Here is a 23,950-nt window from a genome sequence, read left to right as displayed (position 1 = left end):
ACCATTTCAAGACCAGGAATTAATGACTTTATTGTCTTACATCTCCTGCCAGGGCATTGTTTCCAGGGTCAATCTTTAAAACATATATTCAACATCCGTGCTATGATAGAGCGGCAGAGGACGTAAAAACCCCATGACTTCTTTTTTCCTTTTTAATCATTTATTTATTTATTTCTTACCTTGCTGGGTCTCCGTTGCTGCTCTGGCTTTTCTCCAGTTGTGGGGAGGGGGTGCTACTCTCTGGCTGCAGTGCTTGGGCTTCTCATCGCAGTGGCTTCTCCTGTGCAAAGCACAGGCTCTAGGGTGCCCAAGCTCAGTAGCTGTGGCTCCTAGGCCCTAGAGCACAGGCTCAGCAGTTGGGCTGCATGGGCTTAATTGCTTCTCAGCATGTGGAATCTTCCCAGACCAGGGATCAAACCCATGTCTCATGCATTGGCAGGTGGGTTCTCTACCACTGAGCCACCAGGGCATCCCCCGCCTCCTGCATCATGCCTCCGCGGCAGAGCCAGATCCCATGGGGATGGAGAGACCCACCAGTAAACCCCAACCAATCAAAGTCCAGCACCCCTGGACATACCTTAAGGGCATACACTTAAGATTTGTTGTGCAGGAGGAAAACAAGTCATACTGATTTGTTTTTCAAAGGCAATCATGGTTTTGTTCCCTGGTGGCTCAGAGGGTAAAGCATTTGCCTGCAATGCAGGAAACCCGGGTTCAATTCCTGGGTTGGGAAGATCCCCTGGAGAAGGAAATAGCACCCCACTCCAGTATTCTTGCCTGGAAAATCCCATGGGTGGAGAAGCCTGTTAGGCTGCAGTCTATGGGGTCTCAAAGAGTCGGACACGACTGAGCGACTTCACTTCACTTCACTTCAAATGACTGAGAGTCTATAAAATATGCCTTTGGAAAGTGTATCTTTCAGAGTTTCCATGCCTTGATAAGGTGGGGCCACTTTCCACAGATAGTGAGTCTCCAAACCCTGTTCTCCCAGAAGTGATGGGGACGATTCAGTACCGTGAACAGTTTTGCTTTCCAGAGTGTTTCGTAAAAACAACGCAGTAGTTCTACCAGAGTACCAACGTGGCCTGCTTGTCAGTCTGTGCCAGCGGGAATCTTTGACTAGCCCTACAGTATGGCCTTCCCTGGTAGCTCAACTGGTATAGAATCTGCCTGCAATGCAAGAGACCCCGGTTGATTCCTGGGTCGGGAAGATCCCCTGGAGAAGGGATAGGCTACCCATTCCAGTATTCTTGGGCTTCCCTGGTGGCTCAGATGGTAAAGAATCTATCTGCCCACAATGCGGGAGACCTAGGTTCGATCCCTAGCTTGGGAAGATCCCCTAGAGGAGGGCATGAGGCAACCCACTCCAGTATTTGCCTGGAGAATCCTCATGGACAGAGGTGCCTGGTGGGTTACAGTCCATGGGGTCTCAAAGAATCGGACATGACTGAGCAACTAAGCATGCACAGCACAGTATAGTCTGGGTAAACCAGGTCACCGTGTGGGCCACTCACTAGGTACCTTCACAGATGATAGTGAATGAGACTCACTGGATCTTTCTCCCATCATACTTCACCATTCTTAATTGGAATTTCCTAGCTTTTCCCTTTACTTAAAATATCACTTTTCTAACTCAACTTTTTTTCAAATTTTCAAGTAGCTAAGTACTGTTTGCTAAAAATAGAGAATTCTCTATTGCATAAATCACAATCTTTGGGGAATTTCACAAATCTACTTCCTTTCAGATAAGCCACCAGAGGCCCATTTTTCAAAAGAGGAAAAAGGGATTCTCAGAGAGGTTAAGTGGTTTCCTCAAGACTACAAAGTTGATAAGCTCAATGCAGGGGGTACCCTAGAAATACCAGGATTTCAGTCTCAAAACATGTCCAGATGAAATAACAAATATCTGGAAAAATAAGCAATAACATGACAATTCTTTAGTGACATCTGGACTAAGCAGTAGCTATTCCACAGAGACCCCAAAGAGCTACACAAGACCAGAAGTGAGAAAATTCTGGCTAAAGGAATGGATGTGATAAGGACAAATGAGATAACTGTTAGTAGTTGCTATTACTATGCTCTTTGGGAGTCAAATGTTGAATATGGACATAACGTTGCCACACTGTAAAAGTACAACAATATAAAAGTGTGCAAGAAAATTTCCTTCCAACCAATCTTTTCAAGAGATTTGACACAGAGGCAGGAGACTAGCCAAATGGAAGTCATCAGCAATAGTCAGCAAGACTGCCTTTAAAAGAAAAGAAATGCACACATATACATACACAGACATATACACACATACAAACACCAGGGAATCTGTCTTTCAGAAATGTTCACTTTCACAAGGAGGTCCACTATAAGGATCCATTGCACCCTCCTTGCTAACAGGGAGTAGCTACTTACGACTTTTAGCAAAAAATTACAACTTTTTAGCAAATTTACACAGAGAAAGCAATGGCAACCCACTCCAGTACTCTTGCCTGGAAAATCCCATGGACGGAGGAGCCTGGTAGGCTGCAGTCCATGGGGTCATGAAGAGTCAGACACCACTGAGCGACTTTACTTTCACTTTTTCACTTTCCTGCATTGGAGAAGGAAATGGCAACCCACTCCAGTGTTCTTGCCTGGAGAATCTCAGGGACGGCAGAGCCTGGTGGGCTGCCCTCTATGGGGTCGTGCAGAGTCAGACATGACTGAAGCGACTTAGCAGAAGCAGTAACAGCAAACTTACAACTCTTTAGCAAAACATCAGAAAGGATTCATATCAAACTATTTAGAGTAGTTACCCCTAGGTAGCAAGACTGGAGAGAAAGGAGGGACGCGGTGAGAATTGTCACTTTTTAGTTGTATAATCTCCTTTGGATTGTTAGTCGGTTTTGTTTCTACATGCATATATTTTTTAATTAAAAATTTTTAATATTAAACAAACTTTTTTGATCTGTAATGTTCGGGGGAATCATAAAGTCTAAGCGTTGGAAGAGGCCTCAGAAGTCTGTCTAATCTAATTTCAACTAGATTAGTCTCACAGCCTGGCTGTCTGTGTGACTCAAGGGAGAATGGCCACCACAGACTGACAAGCACTCTGCTCTTCCGATCCAGAGTTGGCTTGCAGAACCCAGTGCACCCTAAGAATGTGAAAACTCTCTCCTTTTGCACTGCTAAGTATCCATGACATCCACACCACAGGGACTTCAGGAATCCTCAGATCCTGCTGGTTCATACAAGGTCCTGACTTCAGCCTCAGAAGAGGAATGAACATGAGAGATTGAAGTTAACTCTAAGCCAGTTGGCTGTCAGTACAGCACGTTCCCAGCTAAAGTCTATAGGGGGGCTCAGTGTCTACACAGCCATCACCATTAACACTCCCAGCACTTAGCCATTCTGCCTACAGTCCTACAGCTTGAAAAGAGAAGTGCTGATTACTGCCAGATCTTGCTGTTTTATGCACTCAAGAGGCAAAAGTATACACTCAGTAAACTCAGGGGCTTTCTTGGGTGCTGTCTTGAACCTGTTAGGGCTTTTCACATCTTACTCTCCTCATTTCTCACTCACGCCACCCCATGAAGCACATCTGGTTTTGCTCCATTCCAGCTGATGGATTTATGGTGATATCAGTATCCTCAATTCTGGCAGAACGGAATGTTACTCAATCTTACTTACCAAGTGCTCAAAATTGGAAGGCATACCTGGAAAGGGTTTGCTATCATCAATATCTTAAACGATTGGAATAGACTGAAAGCAAGAAAAATGCCATAGTCATTATTATATCTGCTTTAGTGCCTAAAGCAACGCCTTTCATACCCTGCTGAGAGCAGTGATTCAATACATGGAACTGTAAAATTATAGAACCTTAAAACTGAAAGAAATCTCAAGATCAGTTCCCACGATTCCACAACGGAGAAATTTGAGACCTGGCTGGTTAAATCCGGATCATCAGCTATTCTATCAACATCAGCCAGAGTCCAGGTACTCCCACGTGGGAGCTGAGTTGTTTCTTCCATTAGGTTGCTTGTCAGGTGAATAAATGAATGACTTTACCATTCAACTTATACAACCAAAGGAGACTAGAAAAGAGCCTGAAGCTAAATAATCTAGTAAATGTAACCATTTAGATAACCTATATTGGCCCACATTAACTGAAGTTTTCCACTTTCAGTTGAGTGTTTATGTTCACAGCCTTAGGCAGACATAATTTTAGTCATTTAAAAATTTTGACCAATACATACTCACTCCAGACAAATAAGTCAGATTTCAATATAGTGTTACACTCCAGTTCCTTTACAATCTGTATGACTTGCCCCGTGACATTACCAGACTGAACCCAACATATTTTTACATGTCTTTACATGTCAATGGTGAAGGAAACAAACTTTCCATCTTATGTCCCAATTATGTAACTGCTTCAAGAAAAATTTTTTTACAAAGCCACAGTGAGATATCTGTCAGAATGGCTGCTATCCAAAAGGTGAGAAATAAAAAGTGTTGGTGAAAATGTGGAAAAAGGGAACCTTCATACTTTGTTGGTGGGGATGTGAACTAGTCCAGTCACTATGAAAAAGACTATAGAGATTCCTCAAAAAATTAAGAATAGAACTGCAACATAATTCGGCTATCCCACTTCTGGCATTTATCTAAAGAATAAACAAATACTAATTTGAAAAGACATGTGCACCCCTGTGTTCATTGCAGCATTATTTACAATAGCCAAGATATAGAAATAACTTAAGTGCATACCAATGGATGAATGGATAAAGAAGATATGGTATATATAGATATGCAATGGAGTATTACTCAGGAATTTTTTAAAATGGTAAAACCTCTCCATTGCAACAACATGGATAGACCTTGAGGGTATTATGCTAAATGAAATACATCAAACAGAGAAAGACAAATATTAACACCATATGATTTCACTCATATGCAAAATTATAAAAAACAAATGAACAAACCAAATGGAAAAAAAAAAAAAAAAAAGGACAAAGAAAACCCAAAACACGTAGATATAGACACAGAGTAGCAGTTACCAGGAGGGGAGGGGAGAGGAGGAAGGCAAAATGTGTAATGGGGATCAACTGCGTAATGAAGAATGGAAATTAAATATTCGGTGGTAAGCATGCTGCAGTACATACAGAAGTAGAAATAGAATATTATATAAAACATAAAACGTTGCAAATCAATGTAACTGCAATAAAAATAAATTTGAAAATAAAAAAAGAAAAAGATTTTTTAAAAGAACACATGCAGGGGAACCCTGATGTAACATAAGTACGTGATACTCACTAACCAGATTCTTAACTATGTTGTACATTAAGAATCCAGCTTTTGTTTCCCAAATCTTTTTTAACTAACCAATCATTTGGCAGCTTTGGGTTTCATTTCTCTGCTCATCTCAGAGGCAGAGATTTCAGAAGAGGAACGGAGATAAAATGGACGAAAGAAAGAAAAAAGGCACAGGTTACTCAGAAACTGGAAGGGAGAAGTAGTGAGAGAGAAACGTGCTGAGGTTTGATCAGGATCCACACACCCATCAAGGCTCCCACTTTTTCTTCCCTCCTCTCTCACTCCCTTTCATTTTTCCTGCCAAGGAGTGAACTGGCGATCTTACCAATGACCTTGGACAAACAGAACCAGCTAAAGCTCCTAAATTCAGCTTTAGACACATCACTCTAGCCCAAACTGGAATGACCTACCATGGCTGAGAGTGTGCCATCCCTCCAACCACTCCTGTCCCCCTCCATTGCAATTAAATGTCAAGAAATATCACCTGTCGGAATTACAACAAGCCTTTTAAAGATGATCTAGTCTACACCCGCCTCACTTGTTTTGCAAAAGAGAAAACTGACATCCAGAGATTTCTAAGTCACTAGAGCAAGTCCAAACTAGATGCCTAAACTGCAAATTTGCATTGTTCAGAGCTCTTTCCTCTAGGAGCAGTTTAAAAGCGACGAACACACAAAAAACACCATAACTTTGGAGAGATGAAAAACAACTACAAAGAGGCACAAAAACAACATGAAACAAACCAAAACAATACCTTTACTCCACCTCCCAGAAGCCCAGTGACAATAAAAGCAGCAAAGGGCTGTTTTACCAAGTAATGATACTTCGAACAACTTAATTGTGCTTTTTCCTCCTTTATCCATTTCTCACAGGCAGAGGCAATAAAAATGTGTACAAGACTACTGAAACTCTTAATCTGGACTAACACAGAACTATTTTTTTTCCCAGAACATTTTGATACTTGAAAGTTGGTACATGGTTTACTCCAAGGGCTATTAGAATTCAAACATCCGGTCATCCAATGAGCCTCAAAGCCCTGCGGAAAGTCAAATGCCTTCCACAGGAATGGGTCCTCTCCCCTGACCTGTACAGGTAACAAATTCCAGCTATAGCCCCAGAGGATTTGATCAATCGCAGACTTTCAGAGAATGCGTAAACCCAAGAAACTAACATTCCAAAGCAGGACTGGAGAAAAAGAAGCAAACTTGACCTTACCTTTAAAAATAACAGAAACAATAGGATCCGGTTTCCCAAATTTCGTTTTAGGGATATTGCTGGCAGATTCCACAATCACTCGAAGCATGTCTCTCAATGGACAGAAAGCAAACTTCAGCAACGAAGTTAAGGAGCCTAGGGCTCTGGATCCTGGCCGCGCTGCCCGGGAGAGAAGGCGGGGGATGACTTGTCCAGCGAAGAGGGAAGGAGGAGAGGCAATGGGTGGGTCCCTGACGGATTATTTACTGAAGGTTACGTGTAAACTGATATCCAAACGCCCAAGTCTCCGCAGCTCTGCAGGCACCCGCTTAAGAATTCGGGAAATGTGGAAGTGAAAAGGACAAAAGCCAGCTAAAAATTAATTGTAGGCAACAAATGAAACTGGAGCTAACAAATGTAGACAGGTCAGAAGACTACGAAAACGCTGCTGCTAATAAGTGACAATACTCGAAGCCCAATTAATTGGTTTTCTGTTACCCCTTCCATTCTTTTCTGATCGTCCTAGAGTTTTAAAACTTGACTGAGTCAGTAAAAGAAAAAAAAATTTTTTAAAACTTTTTCGGTTTCTTTTCTCCTGCTGTTGAGCACACTCACTCAGCAGTAACTTATAGAAGAAATTGTTTTGAATCAGTTAAAGGGTGCCCCCTATCGTATGGCAGAAAAATGAATGAGTTATTTAAAGCAAACTCAATCCTGAGGTCCTAACAGGGGTTTACAAAATTGGTGTCCTGGAGGCTGATCCTTTTTAGTTGCAAAAGAGTTCTCCATAGACCTTCCTTTAAAATCCTTAAGAGGTGACAGCTGGCGAGCTAAGTTTTCCTGGCCCATCAGAAGCTGCTAGTAGTGTTCAGTGAAAATGGAGAATTGACTCTCCATTCTTCAGGATCTAAACCCCAGCAGTGTCTTCCTTTTCTTTGTTAGAGGGGAAAAAAAACTTTTGATGAGACTTGTTAAAGTGGCCCAGGAAGATTTCATTCAAGGGGAGGGGACTACTACACTGGAATCTTTCAGTGTAAGAGAGAGTTTGGGCTCATATCAGAATAGGGCATGGACAAGGGGGAATTGGGGCTTTCCGGGTGGCTCAGACAGTAAAGAATTGCCTGCCGTGCAGGAGACCCGGTTTGATCCCTGGGTCAGGTAGATTCCCCTGGAGAAGGGAATGGCAACCCACTCCAGTATTCTTGTCTGTAGAATTCCATGTACAGAGGAGCCTGGCAGGCTATACTCCATGGGGTCGCAAAGAGTCAGACAGGACTGAGTGACTCACACTTTCACTTTCAAGAGGGAATTAAAAGCCAATGAGCAGGCTGGGGTGGGGGGTGGGGTGGCAAGGAGGTGGGTGGCAGTCAGTGGATGGAAATTACTAGAAGAAAACATCAGGGATAAAGGGAATTCTGGTTTAACCGACCTAACAGTATTCTTACTGAACACAAGTCAGGGTGATGAGACATCACCTGGGGGTGATGTAGAATGAGAAACCCCAAAAGATGCAGAAAGTTGATCAGACATGGAGAGAGGGGCATTCTGGTTAAACTGACTCAGCAAGGTTCTTGTTAAAACTAGATTTTATAAGGAAGTACACATGGGTGTGACTAAAGTTTGGTCAAGGAAAAAAGTCTTTATGGCCTAAGGGTGTGTTGGGTGGTATAGCCTGGTGATTAAGATCACTAGAGGGGTCCTGTTGATAGTAGTCAGCCAGACCTGAATGTGGATCCCTGCTTAGTCACTCTTGAACTATGTTACAAACCCTCTCTTTTGCAGTTATCTGTAAAATGGAGATTGTCACCAAGGTCTTAGTGTGGGACCTGGCAAAAAGCAAGCAGTAAGTTCCACACGTCAGCAAGCAGAAATTTATGCTTATTAAAAGCATTTCTGTTAATGCAAGTTGGGTTTAAGTCAGGATTTCATTGTGTTTCAGAAGAAAAGGCTAAAATAAAACTGAGTGGAAAAAAAACAGAGGACTTTCTTTTGCTTTTGAATATACCATCAAGAAGACCCATCTGTAAGCAAACACTTCAAGTACATGGAATAAGTACAATTTACCTACACGAATTCTTCTGTCTGAGTAAATTTCTCAACTGCTTATACAAAGAACCAGGGAATCTGGGACTTCCATGAAAGGACGTTAAGACCAAGTCCAGCAGTTAAGACCAAGATCACATATAACTCAAGGCCAAAAAAAAAAAAGAACCAATGAACCCAATGTCATATACATTATTTAGTGGATACATAAATTAAATACATATTTTAGTGGACTATAGACGACATTATGTTTAATTGGGGCTTGTTTCTATTTATCCTTTGTTGCTTTATATTTTTTTGGCAGATCTTGTGTGTTTTAAGTTAATTTATTTTAGTTGGAGGATGTGAAGTCAAGTGGGCCTTAGAAAGCATCACTACGAACAAAGCTAGTGCAGGTGATGGAATTCCAGTTGAGCTATTTCAAATCCTAAAAGATGATGCTGTGAAAGTGCTGCACTCAACGTGCCAGCAAATTTGGAAAACTCAGCAGTGGCCACAGGACTGGAAAAGGTCAGTTTTCATTCCAATCCCAAAGAAAGGCAATGCCAAAGAATGCTCAAACTACTGCACAAGTGCACTCATCTCACACACTAGTAAAGTAATGCTCAAAATTCTCCAAGCCAGACTTCAGCAATATGTGAACTGTGAACTTCCTGATGTTCAAGCTGGTTTTAGAAAAGGCAGAGGAACCAGAGATCAAATTGCCAACATCCACTGGATCATGGAAAAAGCAAGAGAGTTACAGAAAAAACATCTATTTCTGCTTTATTGACTATGCCAAAGCCTTTGACTGTGTGGATCACAATAAACTGTGGAAAATTCTAAAAGAGATGGGAATACCAGACCACCTGACCTGCCCTTTGAGAAACCTGTATACAGGTCAGGAAGCAACAGTTAGAACTGAACATGGAACAACAGACTGGTTCCAAATAGGAAAAGGAGTATGTCAAGGCTGTCTATTGTCACCCTACTTATTTAACTTATATGCAGAGTACATCATGAGAAACACTGGGCTAGAAGAAGCACAAGCTGAAATCAAGATTGCCGGGAGAAATATCAATAACCTCAGATATGCAGATGACACCACCCTTATGGCAGAAAGTGAAGAGGAACTGAAGAGCCTCTTGATGAAAGTGAAAGAGGAGAGTGACAAAGTTGGCTTAAAGCTCAACATTCAGAAAACTAAGATCATGGCATCCAGTCCCATCATTTCATGGCAAATAGATGGGGAAAAGTGGCTAACTTTATTTTGGGGGGCTCCGAAATCACTGCAGATGGTGATTGCTGCCATGAAATTAAAAGACACTTACTCCTTGGAAGAAAAGTTATGACCAACCTAGATAGCATTATTAAAAAACAGAGTCATTACTTTGCCAACAAAGGTCTGTCTAGTCAAGGCTATGGTTTTTCCAGTAGTCATGTATGGATGTGAGAGTTGGACTGTGAAGAAAGCTGAGCACTGAAGAATTGATGCTTTGAACTGTGGTGTTGGAGAAGACTCGAGAGTTTCTTGGACTGCAAAGAGATCCAACCAGTCCCTTCTGAAGGAGATCAGCCCTGGGTGTTCATTGGAAAGACTGATGCTAAAGCTGAAACTCCAGTACTTTGGCCACCTCATGTGAAGAGTTGACTCATTGGAAAAGACTCTGATGCTAGGAGGGATTGGGAGTAGGAGGAGAAGGGGACGACAGAGGATGAGATGGCTGGATGGCATCACGGACTCGATGGATGTGAGTCTGAGTGAACTCCGGGAGTTGGTGATGGACAGGGAGGCCTGGCGTGCTGCGATTCATGGGGTCACAAAGAGTCGGACATGACTGAGCGACTGAACTGAACTGACTGAGTTGAAGGATAATTGCTTCACAATATTGTGGTGGTTTTTGCCATACATCAACATGAATCAGCCATGAGTGCACATGTGTCCCCCCATCCTGAACCCCCATTCCACCTCCCTTCCCACTCCATCCTTCTGTGTTGACCCGGAGCACCGGTTTTGAGTGCCCTGCTTCATGCATCCGATTTGCACTGGCCATTTCTCTTACATATGGTAATACACATGTTTCAGTGCTCTTCTCTCAAATCATCCCACCCTTGCCTTCTCCCGCAGAATCCCAAAGTCTGTTTTTTACATCTGTGTCTCTTTTGTCTTGCTTATAGGATCATTGTTACCATCTTTCTAAATTCCATATATATGCATTAATGTACTGTATTGGTGTTTCTCTTTCTGATTTACTTCACTTTGTATAATAGGCTGCAGTTTCATCCACCTCATTAGAACTAACTCAAACGCATTCTTTTTTTGTGAAATATATTTACAGAAAAATGCATACAACATAAATGTGACAGTTTAACAAACAAACATCCAGGTCCAGAGAGAGAACATTACCAGAACTTTGGAAGCCCCTCACATGACCCATATGTCACACACACCTCTCTTCCCCTTAGGTAGCCTCTATTCTGATGTTTACGGTAATAATTTCTGTGCCTTTCTTTATGGTTTTTAATCCCCCCAAATAGTTTAGATTTGCTTGATTATGATCATATGAGTTATTTTATATATCACAAACTTTATATACATATATATTTATACCTATGTGTATATACATGCATACACACATTCACACGGTATGGATTCTTTGATATATTGTGACCTTTAGAGCAGTGGAATACAAGTAAATTCTTTTGTGTTTAGCTTTCTGTTTTTACCACATTATATTGTGAGATTGAGCCATATAACTCCACTTTGTTTAATCTCATTTCTCTATGGCACTCTGCTGTATGAGTGTACCATGTTTTATTAATCCACTTCATTGTTGATACACATTTGGATCATTGAGAATTTGGGTCTGTTACAAACAGGTCTACTCTGAGCATGCTTGTACAAGTTCGCATACAAGTGTGCACAAGCAGATATGGGGGTCTAACCTATGACTGGAATTGCTGGATCAAAGGGTATATGCATATTTTCAAAATTACTAGGTAATCCAAAATGGCTTTCCACAGCTGTTGGACTGTTTACACTCTCACCAGTAGTGGATGAGACTTCCCATTCATACGCTTGGCAATGTTAGATTTTTAAATGTTTACCCATCTAGTGAGCATATGACATTATATCATTGGAGCTTTAATTTGCATTTTTCAGATTACTAATAGGTTTTATGCCTTTTCATATTTATATTTCCTAATTTATGACATGCCTAGTCAAATATTTCATGGATTTTTCCATTGAGTATGCTATGTTTTTCTTACTAATGTGCAGGAGCTCCTTATGTACTCTGAATACTAGTCCTTTGTGGGTTGTAACTTTAATATAATTGACTTTATCAATATTTCATTTATGATTGGTATTTTTCTTTCTTTTCTTTCCTTTTTTTTTTTTTGGCCACACCATGTGGCTTGTGGGATTTTAGTTCCCTGCCCAGGGATTGAACAAATTTGGCAGTGACAGGGTCAAGTCCTAACCAGTGGGCCACAAGGGAACTCCCAGTCCTCTTTCATATTGAAAAATCCTTTCTACTCTGAAATTGTGAAGATACTCCAGTACTATCTTCTAGAAATATTGTTTCATCTTATACCCCAAGATTTATATTCCATCTGTAAGTGATTATGTATCATGTATGGTTAGAGATCACATGTCATGTTTTTCTCGCATGGACATTCAATGGATCCAGTACCATTTATTGAAAAGTTTGCCCCTTTCCCAAACTTAGGTCCTTGATCAGGTGTGTAGATGTTTCTGTGCTCTCTCTTCTGTTTCATTGCTCTATATGCCAGTCTTTTCACCAGGACCATTCTGTCTTGATATAGCCTCATAAAGATTTCATAATAAGATTTTTATCCTCCATTCTTGTTCTTTTTCTTTAAGTGTCTTGGCTCCTCTTGAATTTTAATATACATATTAGGATCAGCTTATCAAGTTTCAAATATTTTAAAAATCTGTTGGAATTCTGTCTTAAATTGTGTTAACCTACAAATCAGGTTTTTAGGAATTGATGTCATTATAAGTATTTCAACTCAATCGTTTATTATATCACTTTATTTACCTAGATTTTCTAAACATCTGTCAGTAAAGTGTATAATTTAGAAAGGCCTTGTACATCCTTTTTTTTAATATGCTTCTTTCAGCTTTCAAATATATAAAAAATGGAAAAGAATAGTACAATTAACACCTCTATTCCCATTATCTAGATTTAACAGCTGTTCACATTTTGCCATGATTATGTTATCTATCTAGATTTTTCAAATAAATTTATTTTAAAGTAATTACAGACATCATGAAATTTCACCCTTAAATGCTTAAAGACTGCACCTTGTAAGAGTGACATTCACCTACAATATTACAACCACACAACCACATCTGTGTGTATTCAAATTATCTAACTATGCTAAAAACAAATTATACTAAGTGTCTTTTTCATTTTTTTAATATTTTCAAGTTAAGACCCAATCGAGATTCATGAATTGCCTTTGTGCATTTAGCTGAAGAAATCTGACCAATAAGGTAACTGAGAGGGGTTTCCAAAGGTGGTGCTAGTGGTAAAGAATCTGCCTGCCAATCAGGAGATGCAAGAGAGGTGGGTTCAGTCCCAAGGTTGAGGCTATCCCCTGGAGTAGGAAATGGCAACTCCCTCCAGAATTCTTGCCTGGAAAATTCCATGGTCAGAGGAGCCTGGCAGGCTACAGTCCATGGGGTCGCAAAGAGTCATACATGACTTAATGACTAAGCATGAAGGTAACTGAGATACAGTTACCAGCTTCTGTAGGTTTTCAGAGGCCTGAGAAAGTGTATGAAGCCAAAAATACAACCAATTCACATAAAACTTAATGAAACTAATACATTGAGAATTGATACCTTATCATTTGTATGGTATTCTTCCCATACATCCATAACCCCAGTCTAAAAAACAAGGCATTCCCTGGTGGTCCAGTGGTTAGAACTCAGCACTTTCACTGCTGGGCCCCAGATTCAATCCCTGATTGAGCAGCTAATATCTCACAAGCCATGGAACATGGCAAAAAAAAAGAGAGAGAGAGAGAATAGACAAAATCAACTGAGAGACAGTCTACAAAAACACCTGATAAGTAGTCTTCAAAAGTGTCAAGGTCATAAAAATAGGGAAAGATTGAGAGACTGTCACAGATTGAAAGACACAAAGGAGACATGAGAACTAAATGCAAGATCTTATCCTGAATCTGGTCCTGGAACAAAGAAAGAACATTAGTGGAAAAACTGGAAAAATCCCAAAGTTTGCTCTTAATGGTATTGTGCCTATAATCATTTCTTAGTTTCGATAGATTTACTATGTATGTAAGATGTTAATATGAGAGGAAGCTGAACGAAGGACATGATGGAACTCTGTACTCTTTGCAACCTTCCTGTAAATCTAAAATTATTTCAAAATAAAATGTTAATAAAATTGAAATACATTTGTAAATATTGGCTTAGAAGAGTGAAAAAGAAGCCTCTAAAACTGAAACAATAATTATTCCATTAAAAGTGTATAGGCAGGAACTTCCCTGGTGGTCCAGTGGCTAATACTCTGAACTCCTAATGCAGGAGGCCTGGGTTCAATCCCTGATCAGGGAACTAGATTCTGCATGCTGCAACTAAAGATCCCGCATCCTGCAACTAAAGATCCCGCATCCTGCAAATAAGACCCAGTGCAGCCAAATTTAAAAAAAAGAAAGAAAATAAGAAAATAGATTTTTTAAAAAGTGTATGGGCAAAACAAAATGCCTATTTCATTAATTGATAATTTTTAGTACTCATAAGATTTTAATTTCAGTAGTTAGATTTTCTCACTGAGCATGCACGATAACCACCAAGAAATCATACCTTATCAGAAGTTAATCATAACCTAAATTTTTAACAATGTAATTACTAAAAATCCTTTCTAGGTTTTTACAGCAAAAAATATATATTTTTAAAATGTGGCATAAGGTACCATTGAATATGTTTTTGATGTAATATATCCAAAAGCAAGATTCTGTTAAATTGTTAAGTAAGCCCTGAAGCAGATTAATTCTCCAATCCCTAGCATTTCCTGGAGTCTTCTATTTGGCACTGATTTATATAACTTTGGCAGGCAGGAAAGTTTATATAACTTCCTGGCAGGCAGGAAAGAATAAGCTAACTAGTAGAATTAGAACCTAGTAGAAGGACCAGCCCTGCTTTTAACAAGCTTGCAATGGCTTTGCAGTAGAAGGAAACACGATTGTCCTCATCCTCAGGGATAAATATTTGAGGAGAGGCCGGTTAAGATACTTGGAAAGCAGTAACTTAAAGCTTAAGAGTAGAAAAGATGAGGGCTGAGGGGTGTCATCTGGCCTCAGAGATTCTCTCCTGACATCGAGGGATGCTGGGGACCAAAGTCACGAGCGCTGAAACTCAGATTCCAGGGAGAGCCAAGAGCTGTGTTTCACTGGGGAGTGAGAGAGAAGGAGGAACTTTAAGACTGAAGACCTTTAAGTGGGAGACAGAGGCAGAAGTAGGGTAGGTGGTGTTTGGAGAAGCGAGGAGGTGCTCAGAAGCTGCCAGTCAGATTGACTTTACATCAACCTAGAGAGAGAGAGACTGTGTGTGTGTATGTGTGTGTGTGTGTGTGTGTGTGTTGGGTGGAGGTGATTCAGTGGCGGGAACATGAACTTGTGCTTTGGAGACTGCAGAGTTGCACACAGAGGTGGTGGACGTGCTTACATGCCATCACAATTGGCATCTGCACCAGTAAGCCTTGCCCTCTTCCTGTCACCTTTGGCCCAACAACAGCCACTGGAGCCCCCATTCAGCAGGCTGCTCCTGTCTTAAGGGCTTAATTTTTACCAACTACATTGTCCCTAGCAACAACCTTTGAGGTAGATCCTGTAATAACCCCCATTCATAGAGGTTTCCCTCCTCATAGGAGGGAAAGGAAACTGAGACACAGAATCATTAGGTAACTTGTTCTGGTTATAAATGGCTGAGCTGGGATCCAAACCCAGGTAGTCTGGCTGTGAATTTTCCTGCCGCACTCTATTGGAACGTATCCCTTACAACATGCTTTCTAGCCTCCACACACCCTGGAGACAAGTGCACCAGTGTTGAGTCTGCTAAATGCATCACAACCAGAGCCCAGAGACATCCCTGGTGGTTGATAACTAAAGTGCTTTTTAGAACTAAAATATTATTTTTAGTGTTTAATTATAGAGTTTTACCTATGACAGATGCTATTTTTAAATAACTTAATGTATAGTGTATTTAAATACCATTCCTTTAAAAAGTGCCTGGAAGTGACTAAGTCTACTTGGTGGGGGAAGGTGGGAAGAGCAGATAAAGTATCTTATAACATTTGGCATCATTATATTATCATTATTCAAGACAACTGGAGAATTTCTCGCTAAATTTAAGACAGGAATGAATCCGACCTTCTCGAAGTATCAACTTCAGTTCAGTTCAGTCACTCAGTCGTGTCCGATTCTTTGCGACCCCGTGAATCGCAGCATGCCAGGCCTCCCTGTCCATCACCAACTCCCGGAGTTCACTCGAACTCTTGTCCATCAAGTCGGTGATGCCATCCAGCCATCTCATCCTCGGTCGTCCCCTTCTCCTCCTGCCCCCAGTCCCTCCCAGCATCAAAGTCTTTTCCAATGAGTCAACTCTTCGCATGAAGTGGCCAAAGTATTGGAGTTTCAGCTTTAGCATCATTCCTTCCAAAGAAATCCCAGGGCTGATCTCCTTCAGAATGGACTGGCTGGATCTCCTTGCACTCCAAGGGACTCTCAAGAGTCTTCTCCAACAACACAGTTCAAAAGCATCAATTCTTCGGTGCTCAGCCTCCTTCACAGTCCAACTCTCACATCCATACATGACTACTGGAAAAACCATAGCCTTGATTAGACGGACCTTAGTCGGCAAAGTAATGTCTCTGCTTTTGAATATACTATCTAGGTTTGTCATAACTTTTCTTCCAAGGAGTAAGTGTCTTTTAATTTCATGGCAGCAATCACCATCTGCAGTGATTTTGGAGCCCAAAAAAATAAAGTCTGACTCTGTGTCCACTGTTTCCCCATCTATCACTTCCCCATGAAGTGATGGGACCGGATGCCATGATCTTCGTTTTCTGAATGTTGAGCTTTAGGCCAACTCTTTCAGTCTCCTCTTTCACTTTCATCAAGAGGCTTTTTAGTTCCTCTTCTCTTTCTGCCATAAGGGTGATGTCATCTGCATATCTGAGGTTATTGCTATTTCTCCCGGCAATCTTGATTCCAGCTTGTGTTTCTTCCAGTCCAGCACTTCTCATGATGTACTCTGCATAGAAGTTAAATAAGCAGGGTGACAATATACAGCCTTGACGCACTCCTTTTCCTATTTGGAGTTGTTCCAGTTCTAACTGTTGCTTCCTGACCTGCATACAGATTTACTTAAGTATAGTTTCTAAGCATACCTAGAACAAATGGAACCATCTTAAACCTTGTGTTTACTTTTATGGAAACCATAATTCCTCATCAAAATGCTTGATGAGCAAGTGTTCCCCAGTTATTCTTCTGCAAGAGCTTTGCTTCACTCAGGCACATGTGCATTTATTCAGCAAACACGGAAAGTCTACTTGGTGCCAGGTGTGATGCTAACTACAAAGATGACTAAGGCACGTTTCCTCTCTGCAAGAAGCTGACAGGAAATCACAGCACAATGGAGAAAGCACGGTGACAGAGGAGACAGGCGTCAACAGGGAAGGGTGGGCAGGTAGAGTAGGCTTCTGGAGGTGGTGAGAGCTGGCTAGAGTATTAACAGTTGAACTGATGTCTATGTGTGTATGTGAGAGAGAGAGTCAGAGAGAGGGAGGGAGGGAAAGGGGCGGGGAGGGAGAAAAAAAAATCTGAAACAGAGTTAGACTAATCCTCTTGGTGAGCAGTGGCAACCTCAAACCATTTGATGTGGGTGAGAGATCACGTGGGAGGTGAGACAGTCGAGCAGGCCCCAGCCCAGAGAGCCCCATCTGCTGTGTTAACAACTAACATCTACCAAGTGCTCATGACATGCCAGATGCTATTCTAAGCATTTTCTTTAGTCGCATTTAATCCTTCCACCACCCCATCTTATGAAGTAAGTACTATTTTACCATCCCCATTTTACAGATGAGAAAGTGTGTTAGTGTTAGTCGCTCAGTTACATCCAAACTCTTTGTGACCTGATGGACCGTAACCCTCCAGGATCCTCTGTCCACGGGATTTCCCAGGCAAGAATACTGGAGTGGGCAGCCATTCCCTTCTCCATGGGATCTTCCTGACCCAGGGATTGAACCCTGTTCTCATGTATAGCAGGCAGAATCTTTACCGTGTAGGCCAGATGAGAAAACTGAGGCCTAATTTGGTTAAGTAGTTTGACCAGTTTTCACAGTACGCAGAGCTGAGATCTGAACACAGACAATCTTCCTCTAGAGTCCATGGTGGTTTTGGCTGGGACAAGCGACTTGTGGGATGTTACTTCCAAACCAGGGATTGAACCCACACCCCTGCAGTGGGCGCATGGGATCCTAACCACAGGACCACCAGGAAATTCCTAGAGTCAATGCTTTTAACTCCTTAAGCCAGGCCTCACTGGCAGTGGGAACTTATTACAGATACATTTTGCAGCAGGGGAACAAAATGACTGAATTGCATACCAATTCTCTGAATACAAATGGAATATTTAATAACCCAGTAGACTTAAATTTTATAAGGAGCTAAAACAGACAGAACACTCAGTGCATGGAGAGCTGCCCTCTCCAAAGAGGACACACCCTGAATCAAGAAGTGAATTAGGAAGCATCGTTGACTGGATAATGAGAATCCTGCTAACACGACATTAGGCAGTAAGAGGAAATCTGTTCCACCTGCCCCTGAATTGGCTTTCAAACTGTCACTTACTAATAGGGCTGCTATAGTCTCAGCTAGATGCTGAGAGGGTCTCTCTATTGACCAATTTAAAATGTAGCTCATCCTGGCTGGAGATGAACTTTAATCCAGGGAAGACCAGTGACTGGGACTGCGCTGTAAAATGATGCTTCTGATGCCTGTTAAGGAATATTGATAATGGAAAGGAGAGTAAAGAGTTTGTTTCTTCACAGTAGTCTAGGGCAGAGGAAACTGCCATTCATTCATTCATTGAACAAATATTTATTTATTATTATTTTTATTATTATTTTGCCACACTGTGCAGCTTACAGGATCTTAGTTCCCAGACCAGGGATTGAACACAGGCCCCCAGCAGTGAAACCATGAGTTCCAATCACTGGACATCCCCCTCCCCCACCACTGCCCAGGGAATTCCCTGAACTTAATTTCCTAATTTGTTCAAGCACTGTGATGGTAGGTGCTATGGATACGGGGGTGAGCAAAATCAGACAGATTCCTCGAGGAGTTTACAATGAAACAAGGGAAAGGGGCACCAATGAAAGAATCACTCACGATTCAATGTGCCACTATAACTGGAGTGAAGCCTTTGAAGAAATTTGAGGTAAAGAGAAGAAATCCCTTTGTCTGGGAGGCAGGGAAGCCTTCCCTTAGGCAGTGAGGACTGAGCTGAGATCTGGGAGACAAGCAATTGTAAGAGCATTCCAGACAGGTGGAACCTCCTGTGAAAAGATGCTGAGGCAGGAATAAGAGGTGTCTCGTGGGGGTTTGAGACTAGATCAAGGAGGTCAGTTTAGACCTTCAAGGCCTGAGAGGACACACTCAAGGCCTGAGGGATTTGGTGCTTTATGCTGAGAACAAATTGCAGGTCAATAAAATGTTTAAGGACTTTCACTGGGGAACATGATATGATTAGATCTACCCTATTAATGAGGTCCTGGATCATCTTCACTATTATTATTCTGGATTCTTTTTCTGGGAGATTGCCTATATCCACTTCATTCAGTCATTTTTCTGAGGATTTATCTTGTTCCTTCATCTGGGACATAATCCTATTTCTTTTCATTTTGGCTAGCTTTCTGTGATTGCGGTGTCAGTTCTGAAGGCTGCTGGGATTGTAGTTCTTATTTCTTCTGTCTGCCCTCTGATGGATGAGACTAAGAGGCTTGTGCAAGCTTCTTGATGGGAAGTACTGGCTGTGGGGAAAACTGGGTCTTGCTCTGGTGGGCAGGGCCATGATCAGTAAAACTTTAACACAACTGTCTGCTGAAGGGTGGGGCTGCCCTCCCTCCCTGGCAGTTGTTTGGCTTGATGCAACTCAGTCCTGGAGTCTACAGGCTCTTTGCTAGGGCTATTGATGACCTCTAAGAGGACTTCCTAAGTGGCTCAGATGGTAAAAAATCTGCCTGCAATGTGGGAGACCCAGGTTTGATCCCTGGGTTAGGAAGATCCACTGGAGTAGGAAATAGTAACCCACTCTAGTATTCTTGCCTGGAGAATTCCATGGAGAGACCCACTCCAGCATTCTCGCTTAGTGAATTCCATGGACAGAGGAGCCTGGCAGGCTACAATTCCACAGGGTCACAAAGAGTCAGACACGACTGAGCAAGTAACACACACTTCAGAGGCCTTACACTGAGAGACATCTCCCAGGACTGCTGTTGCCAGTGCCCCTGTCTCCATGGTGGGCCATTGCCAACACATGCTTCTGCAGGAGACCCTCACTCACAGGTAGGTCTGGCTCAATCTCCTGTGGGGGTCACTGGTCCTTTCCCCTGGTTCCTAGTGCACGCAAAATTTTGTTTGTGCCCTCCAAGAGTCTCCATTTCCTCCAGTCCTGTGGATGTTTTATACAAATCCCACTGGCCTTCAAAGTTAAATTCCCTGGGGATTCTCAGTCGCTTGGCTGGGTCCCCAGGCTGGGAACCCTGATATGGTGCTTAGAACATTCACAATAGGTTCTAGGTCCTTCCATAATGAAGGACCTGCTATGTGGCACAGGGAGAACTTTGGTATTACTGTTCTCCAGTTTGTGGGTTCCCCACCCGGCAGACACAGGATTTGATTTTGTCATAATTGTGCCCTTCCTACTGTTTTGTTGTGACTTCTCCTTTGTCCTTAGAAGTGGGGTATCTTTTTTTTGGTCTTCCAGTGTCTTCCTGTTTATGGTTGTTCAACAGCTAGCTGTGAGTTTGGTGCTCTGGCAGGAGAAAATGAGTGCAAATCCTCTACTCTGCCATTTTGAACCAATCTAGACATACATTAAAAAAAAAAGAAAAACCTGTGCCGATTGGACTGGAAGGAGGCAAACGTTTACCAGGTTCTTCTCTTACTGCATTTGAAGAACATTTATTGAGCACATGCCAGTACTGTCCCGTAAAAGCATAGTATTAAAAAATAACATAAGCCACATATTTTGAATTTTCTAATAGTCACAGTAAAGAAAGTAAAAAACAATAGTAATATTTTTTATTTTACTCAATAGTATTACTCAATAGTAATATATTTTACTTTACTCAATATATCTAAAATATTATTATCTCAACATGTAATAATATTAAAAAGCTTAGTCTTTGAAATCTACTGTGTATTTCACACATTCTCAATTGGAACACAAAATATTCATCAGAAATACTTCATCTGTATTTATCTTTCATAAAATTTACAGTTAAAAAAAATAGGCTTACACCCCAATGTTCACTGCAGTACCATTTACAATAGCCAATACATGGAAGCAACCTAAATGTCAATCAACAGATGAATGCATAAAGAGCCCAGGAGCCATAACTACTGAAACATGCCCTGGAGCCTGTGCTCTCGCCTAAGAAAAGTCACAATGAGAAGCACTGCAACTAGGGAGTGGCCCTTACTCATTGCAGCTAGAGAAAAAGCTCACACAACAATGAAGACCCAGCACAGCCAAAAATAAAAATAAATAAATAAAATTATATTAAAAACTATCCATTTAAAATATATTTATTTCTCTTAATATGAAGAAAATTTTTCTTTATTGAAGTTGACTTACAATGTTTTAGGTGCACAGCAAGATGATTCAGTTGTATGTGTGCACATATATTATTTTTGACTATAGTTCCCTGTGGGTATACAGTAAACCTTTGCTGCTTGTTGCATATATATTTTTTTAAATTAGAAATCTAGCATTCTATTCATAAGTCAAACAGAATCAAAATGTCATAAATTTTTTAGTTAGGCAAAAATTCATAAGTTTTTAAAACCATATATATTATACATATTATTTATATGTGTGTATACAAAAACTTTCTAATATGCTTGAGAAAGAACATCAAAAAAAAAAAAAGAAAAGAAAAGATGGAGAATTTGGAAAAATGAGAGTGCTGAACATGACATAGAAACAGTGAAACCAACCAGATAAAAGTAAAAGATCATCACATAGTCCAGTTGTTTTTGAACAAGGCTGCTCATCAGAAACATATCTGGAGCTCTGGAGAAAAAAGAGCAATACCTGGACATTTGTATTTTTCAAAAAATTCAAGGTAATTCTGATATGCATCTGGGTTTTAAAAAGTAATTACAAGTTTTTCTATTAAATGGTAGTCTTAGTGATATAGAATTCTATTATTTTTCTGTTGACCAATCATGATACAATGGTATGAAATGAATAATAGTACATAATCACAATAATAAAAGATGTTTATCAGTTTTCACAATAGCCAGACAAAAAATGAAATTAATTACGATTGTAAACCATAATGGGAACATGATTAGCCTAACAATTTTAAATAATTACATACAATTTGAGGGGTCAAGCAGGGTGCTATGGTAAGTGGAAGTGCATACATGCACTTCTTTTCATCCACTCAGCCAGTCTGTCTTTTGGTTGGTGCATTTAATCTATTTACATTTAAGGTAATTATTGATATGTATGATGCTATTACCATTTTCTTAAATGTTTTGTGTTTATTTTCTGTAGGTCTTTTCCTTCTCTTATGTTTCCTACCTAGAGAAGTTCCTTAGGCATTTGTTGTAAAGCTGGTTTGGTGGTGCTGAATTCTCCTAACTTTTGCTTGTCTGGAAAGTTTTTGATTTCTCCATCAAATCTGAACGAGAATCTTACTGGGTAGAATATTCTTGGTTGTAGCTTCTTCACTTTCACCACTTTAAATATACGGTGTCATTTCCTTCTGGTGTGTAGAGTTTCTGTTGAGAAATCAGCTGATAGGTAGGCCAATGAGTTTCCTGCTTACTCCTCTTTCTCAGGGGTCCCCAGTCACAGGGGGAAGTTCGTGCCAGAAGAAGGGGCCTTGGGGAGCAGATGTGTAACTGAGGTGTCTGGCCCAGCAGGCCCAGGCACCAGACCCCTATCAGGCACCACCCCTCTTCACAAAGTTCCTACCACTTCCTGTCTTTTCTCTCCCCATTTGACACCAAGCTGAGCAGGCAGATCTTTCTCTCATCCAAGACATTTATAAATTTCTAGGGAGACTCATTTTGCCCTTGCTTTCAACTCTAGGCAATGCATAGAATTCACAGCTTCACTAATCCTTTGCCTCAACTTCCTCCCACCCTAATTCCATTTGATAAAATTAATACAACAGATATGAAAGAGCCCGACTCTAATTTTTCCATCAGAAATGTGAGCTCCTTGGAAGCACAGACCAAATGTTATCTTCTTACTTTTTCTTTTATTCTTTAAAATTCTCTACATGGTTTCTCATCCACTCTATTTAACATAGGAGTTTGCTGCTTTTGGGGGGAGGTGGTGTGGAGCTTCCCAGGTATCTCAGTGGTAAAGAATCCACCTGCCATGCAGGAGACTAGGGTTCAATTCCTGGGTTGGGAAGATCCCCTGGAGAAGGGAACCTCTATCCACTCCAGTATTCTGGCCTGGAGAATTCCATGGACTGTCTAGCCCATGGAGTCGCAGAGTCAGACACGACTGAATGACTTTCATTTGTTGCTTTTTATGTAATAATGGCTGACATCAGTATTTACTAAACACCATGCACCTCACATAGATTCTCTCATTTAATGCACATGAAGTAGATATTACTATCATTTTACAAATCAGGAAGCTGAGGCTCGGAGAGCTTAAATAATTTATTCAAGATCACACAGCTAGTAAGGGGCAGTCAGGCTAAACTCGTTTGTATGACACTACTTTCAGAGGATGGTTTGCTTCTGTAGCCTCTTCTCTAGAGTTTATGCAGCGGTCTGAGAACGTCAGGCCCTGCCAAACGCGTTCTGTGCCTGTTTGTTTTAGTGAGAGAAAGCCCTCAAAATCCAGGTAGCCATGACCCGGATTTAACCAATAGATGCCAAACCAGAGGGCAGCAATCTGGAGCAAACGCCCGCCTAGCTCGCTTCCTCTAGAGCTCCTAATCTCAGCATTCAAACTGGGCGTGCCTATCAATCCTTCCACCTGCTACACTCCACAGGGCTCCACCCTGATTTCTGGCAGGATGAAGGCTCACCCCAAGAGGAAAACAGGGAGGCTGTGCCCCCTTGTGGAATCCAGTTCTCCTATTTCGTAGCGGGCGAAACTGGTACTCAGAAGGGCGAATCAAACTCAAGGACGCAGAATGAG

At 41.2% G+C, this 23,950-nt stretch overlaps 1 protein-coding gene across 4 annotated transcripts in view; it reads right to left on the bottom strand.

The window, feature by feature from the left end:
• Positions 1 to 6,735, bottom strand: part of MYOF (myoferlin) — a 177,010-nt gene extending 170,275 nt beyond the window's left edge. For 2 of the 4 annotated variants that reach the window (XM_018041294.1, XM_018041295.1), the window contains exon 1: positions 6,496 to 6,735. In XM_018041294.1, the coding sequence (XP_017896783.1) occupies positions 6,496 to 6,583 (88 nt within the window). In that variant the 5' untranslated portion in view covers positions 6,584 to 6,735. The remainder of the gene's footprint in view (positions 1 to 6,495) is intronic. The other 2 variants (XM_018041297.1, XM_018041296.1) reach the window with 2 other exon arrangements.

This window comes from Capra hircus, chromosome 26 (assembly GCF_001704415.2).
Source record: "Capra hircus breed San Clemente chromosome 26, ASM170441v1, whole genome shotgun sequence".
In the NCBI taxonomy this organism is placed as follows: domain Eukaryota; kingdom Metazoa; phylum Chordata; class Mammalia; order Artiodactyla; family Bovidae; genus Capra; species Capra hircus.
Note: the sequence above shows the minus strand (reverse complement) of the source record. Positions and strands in the feature narration are given on the sequence as shown.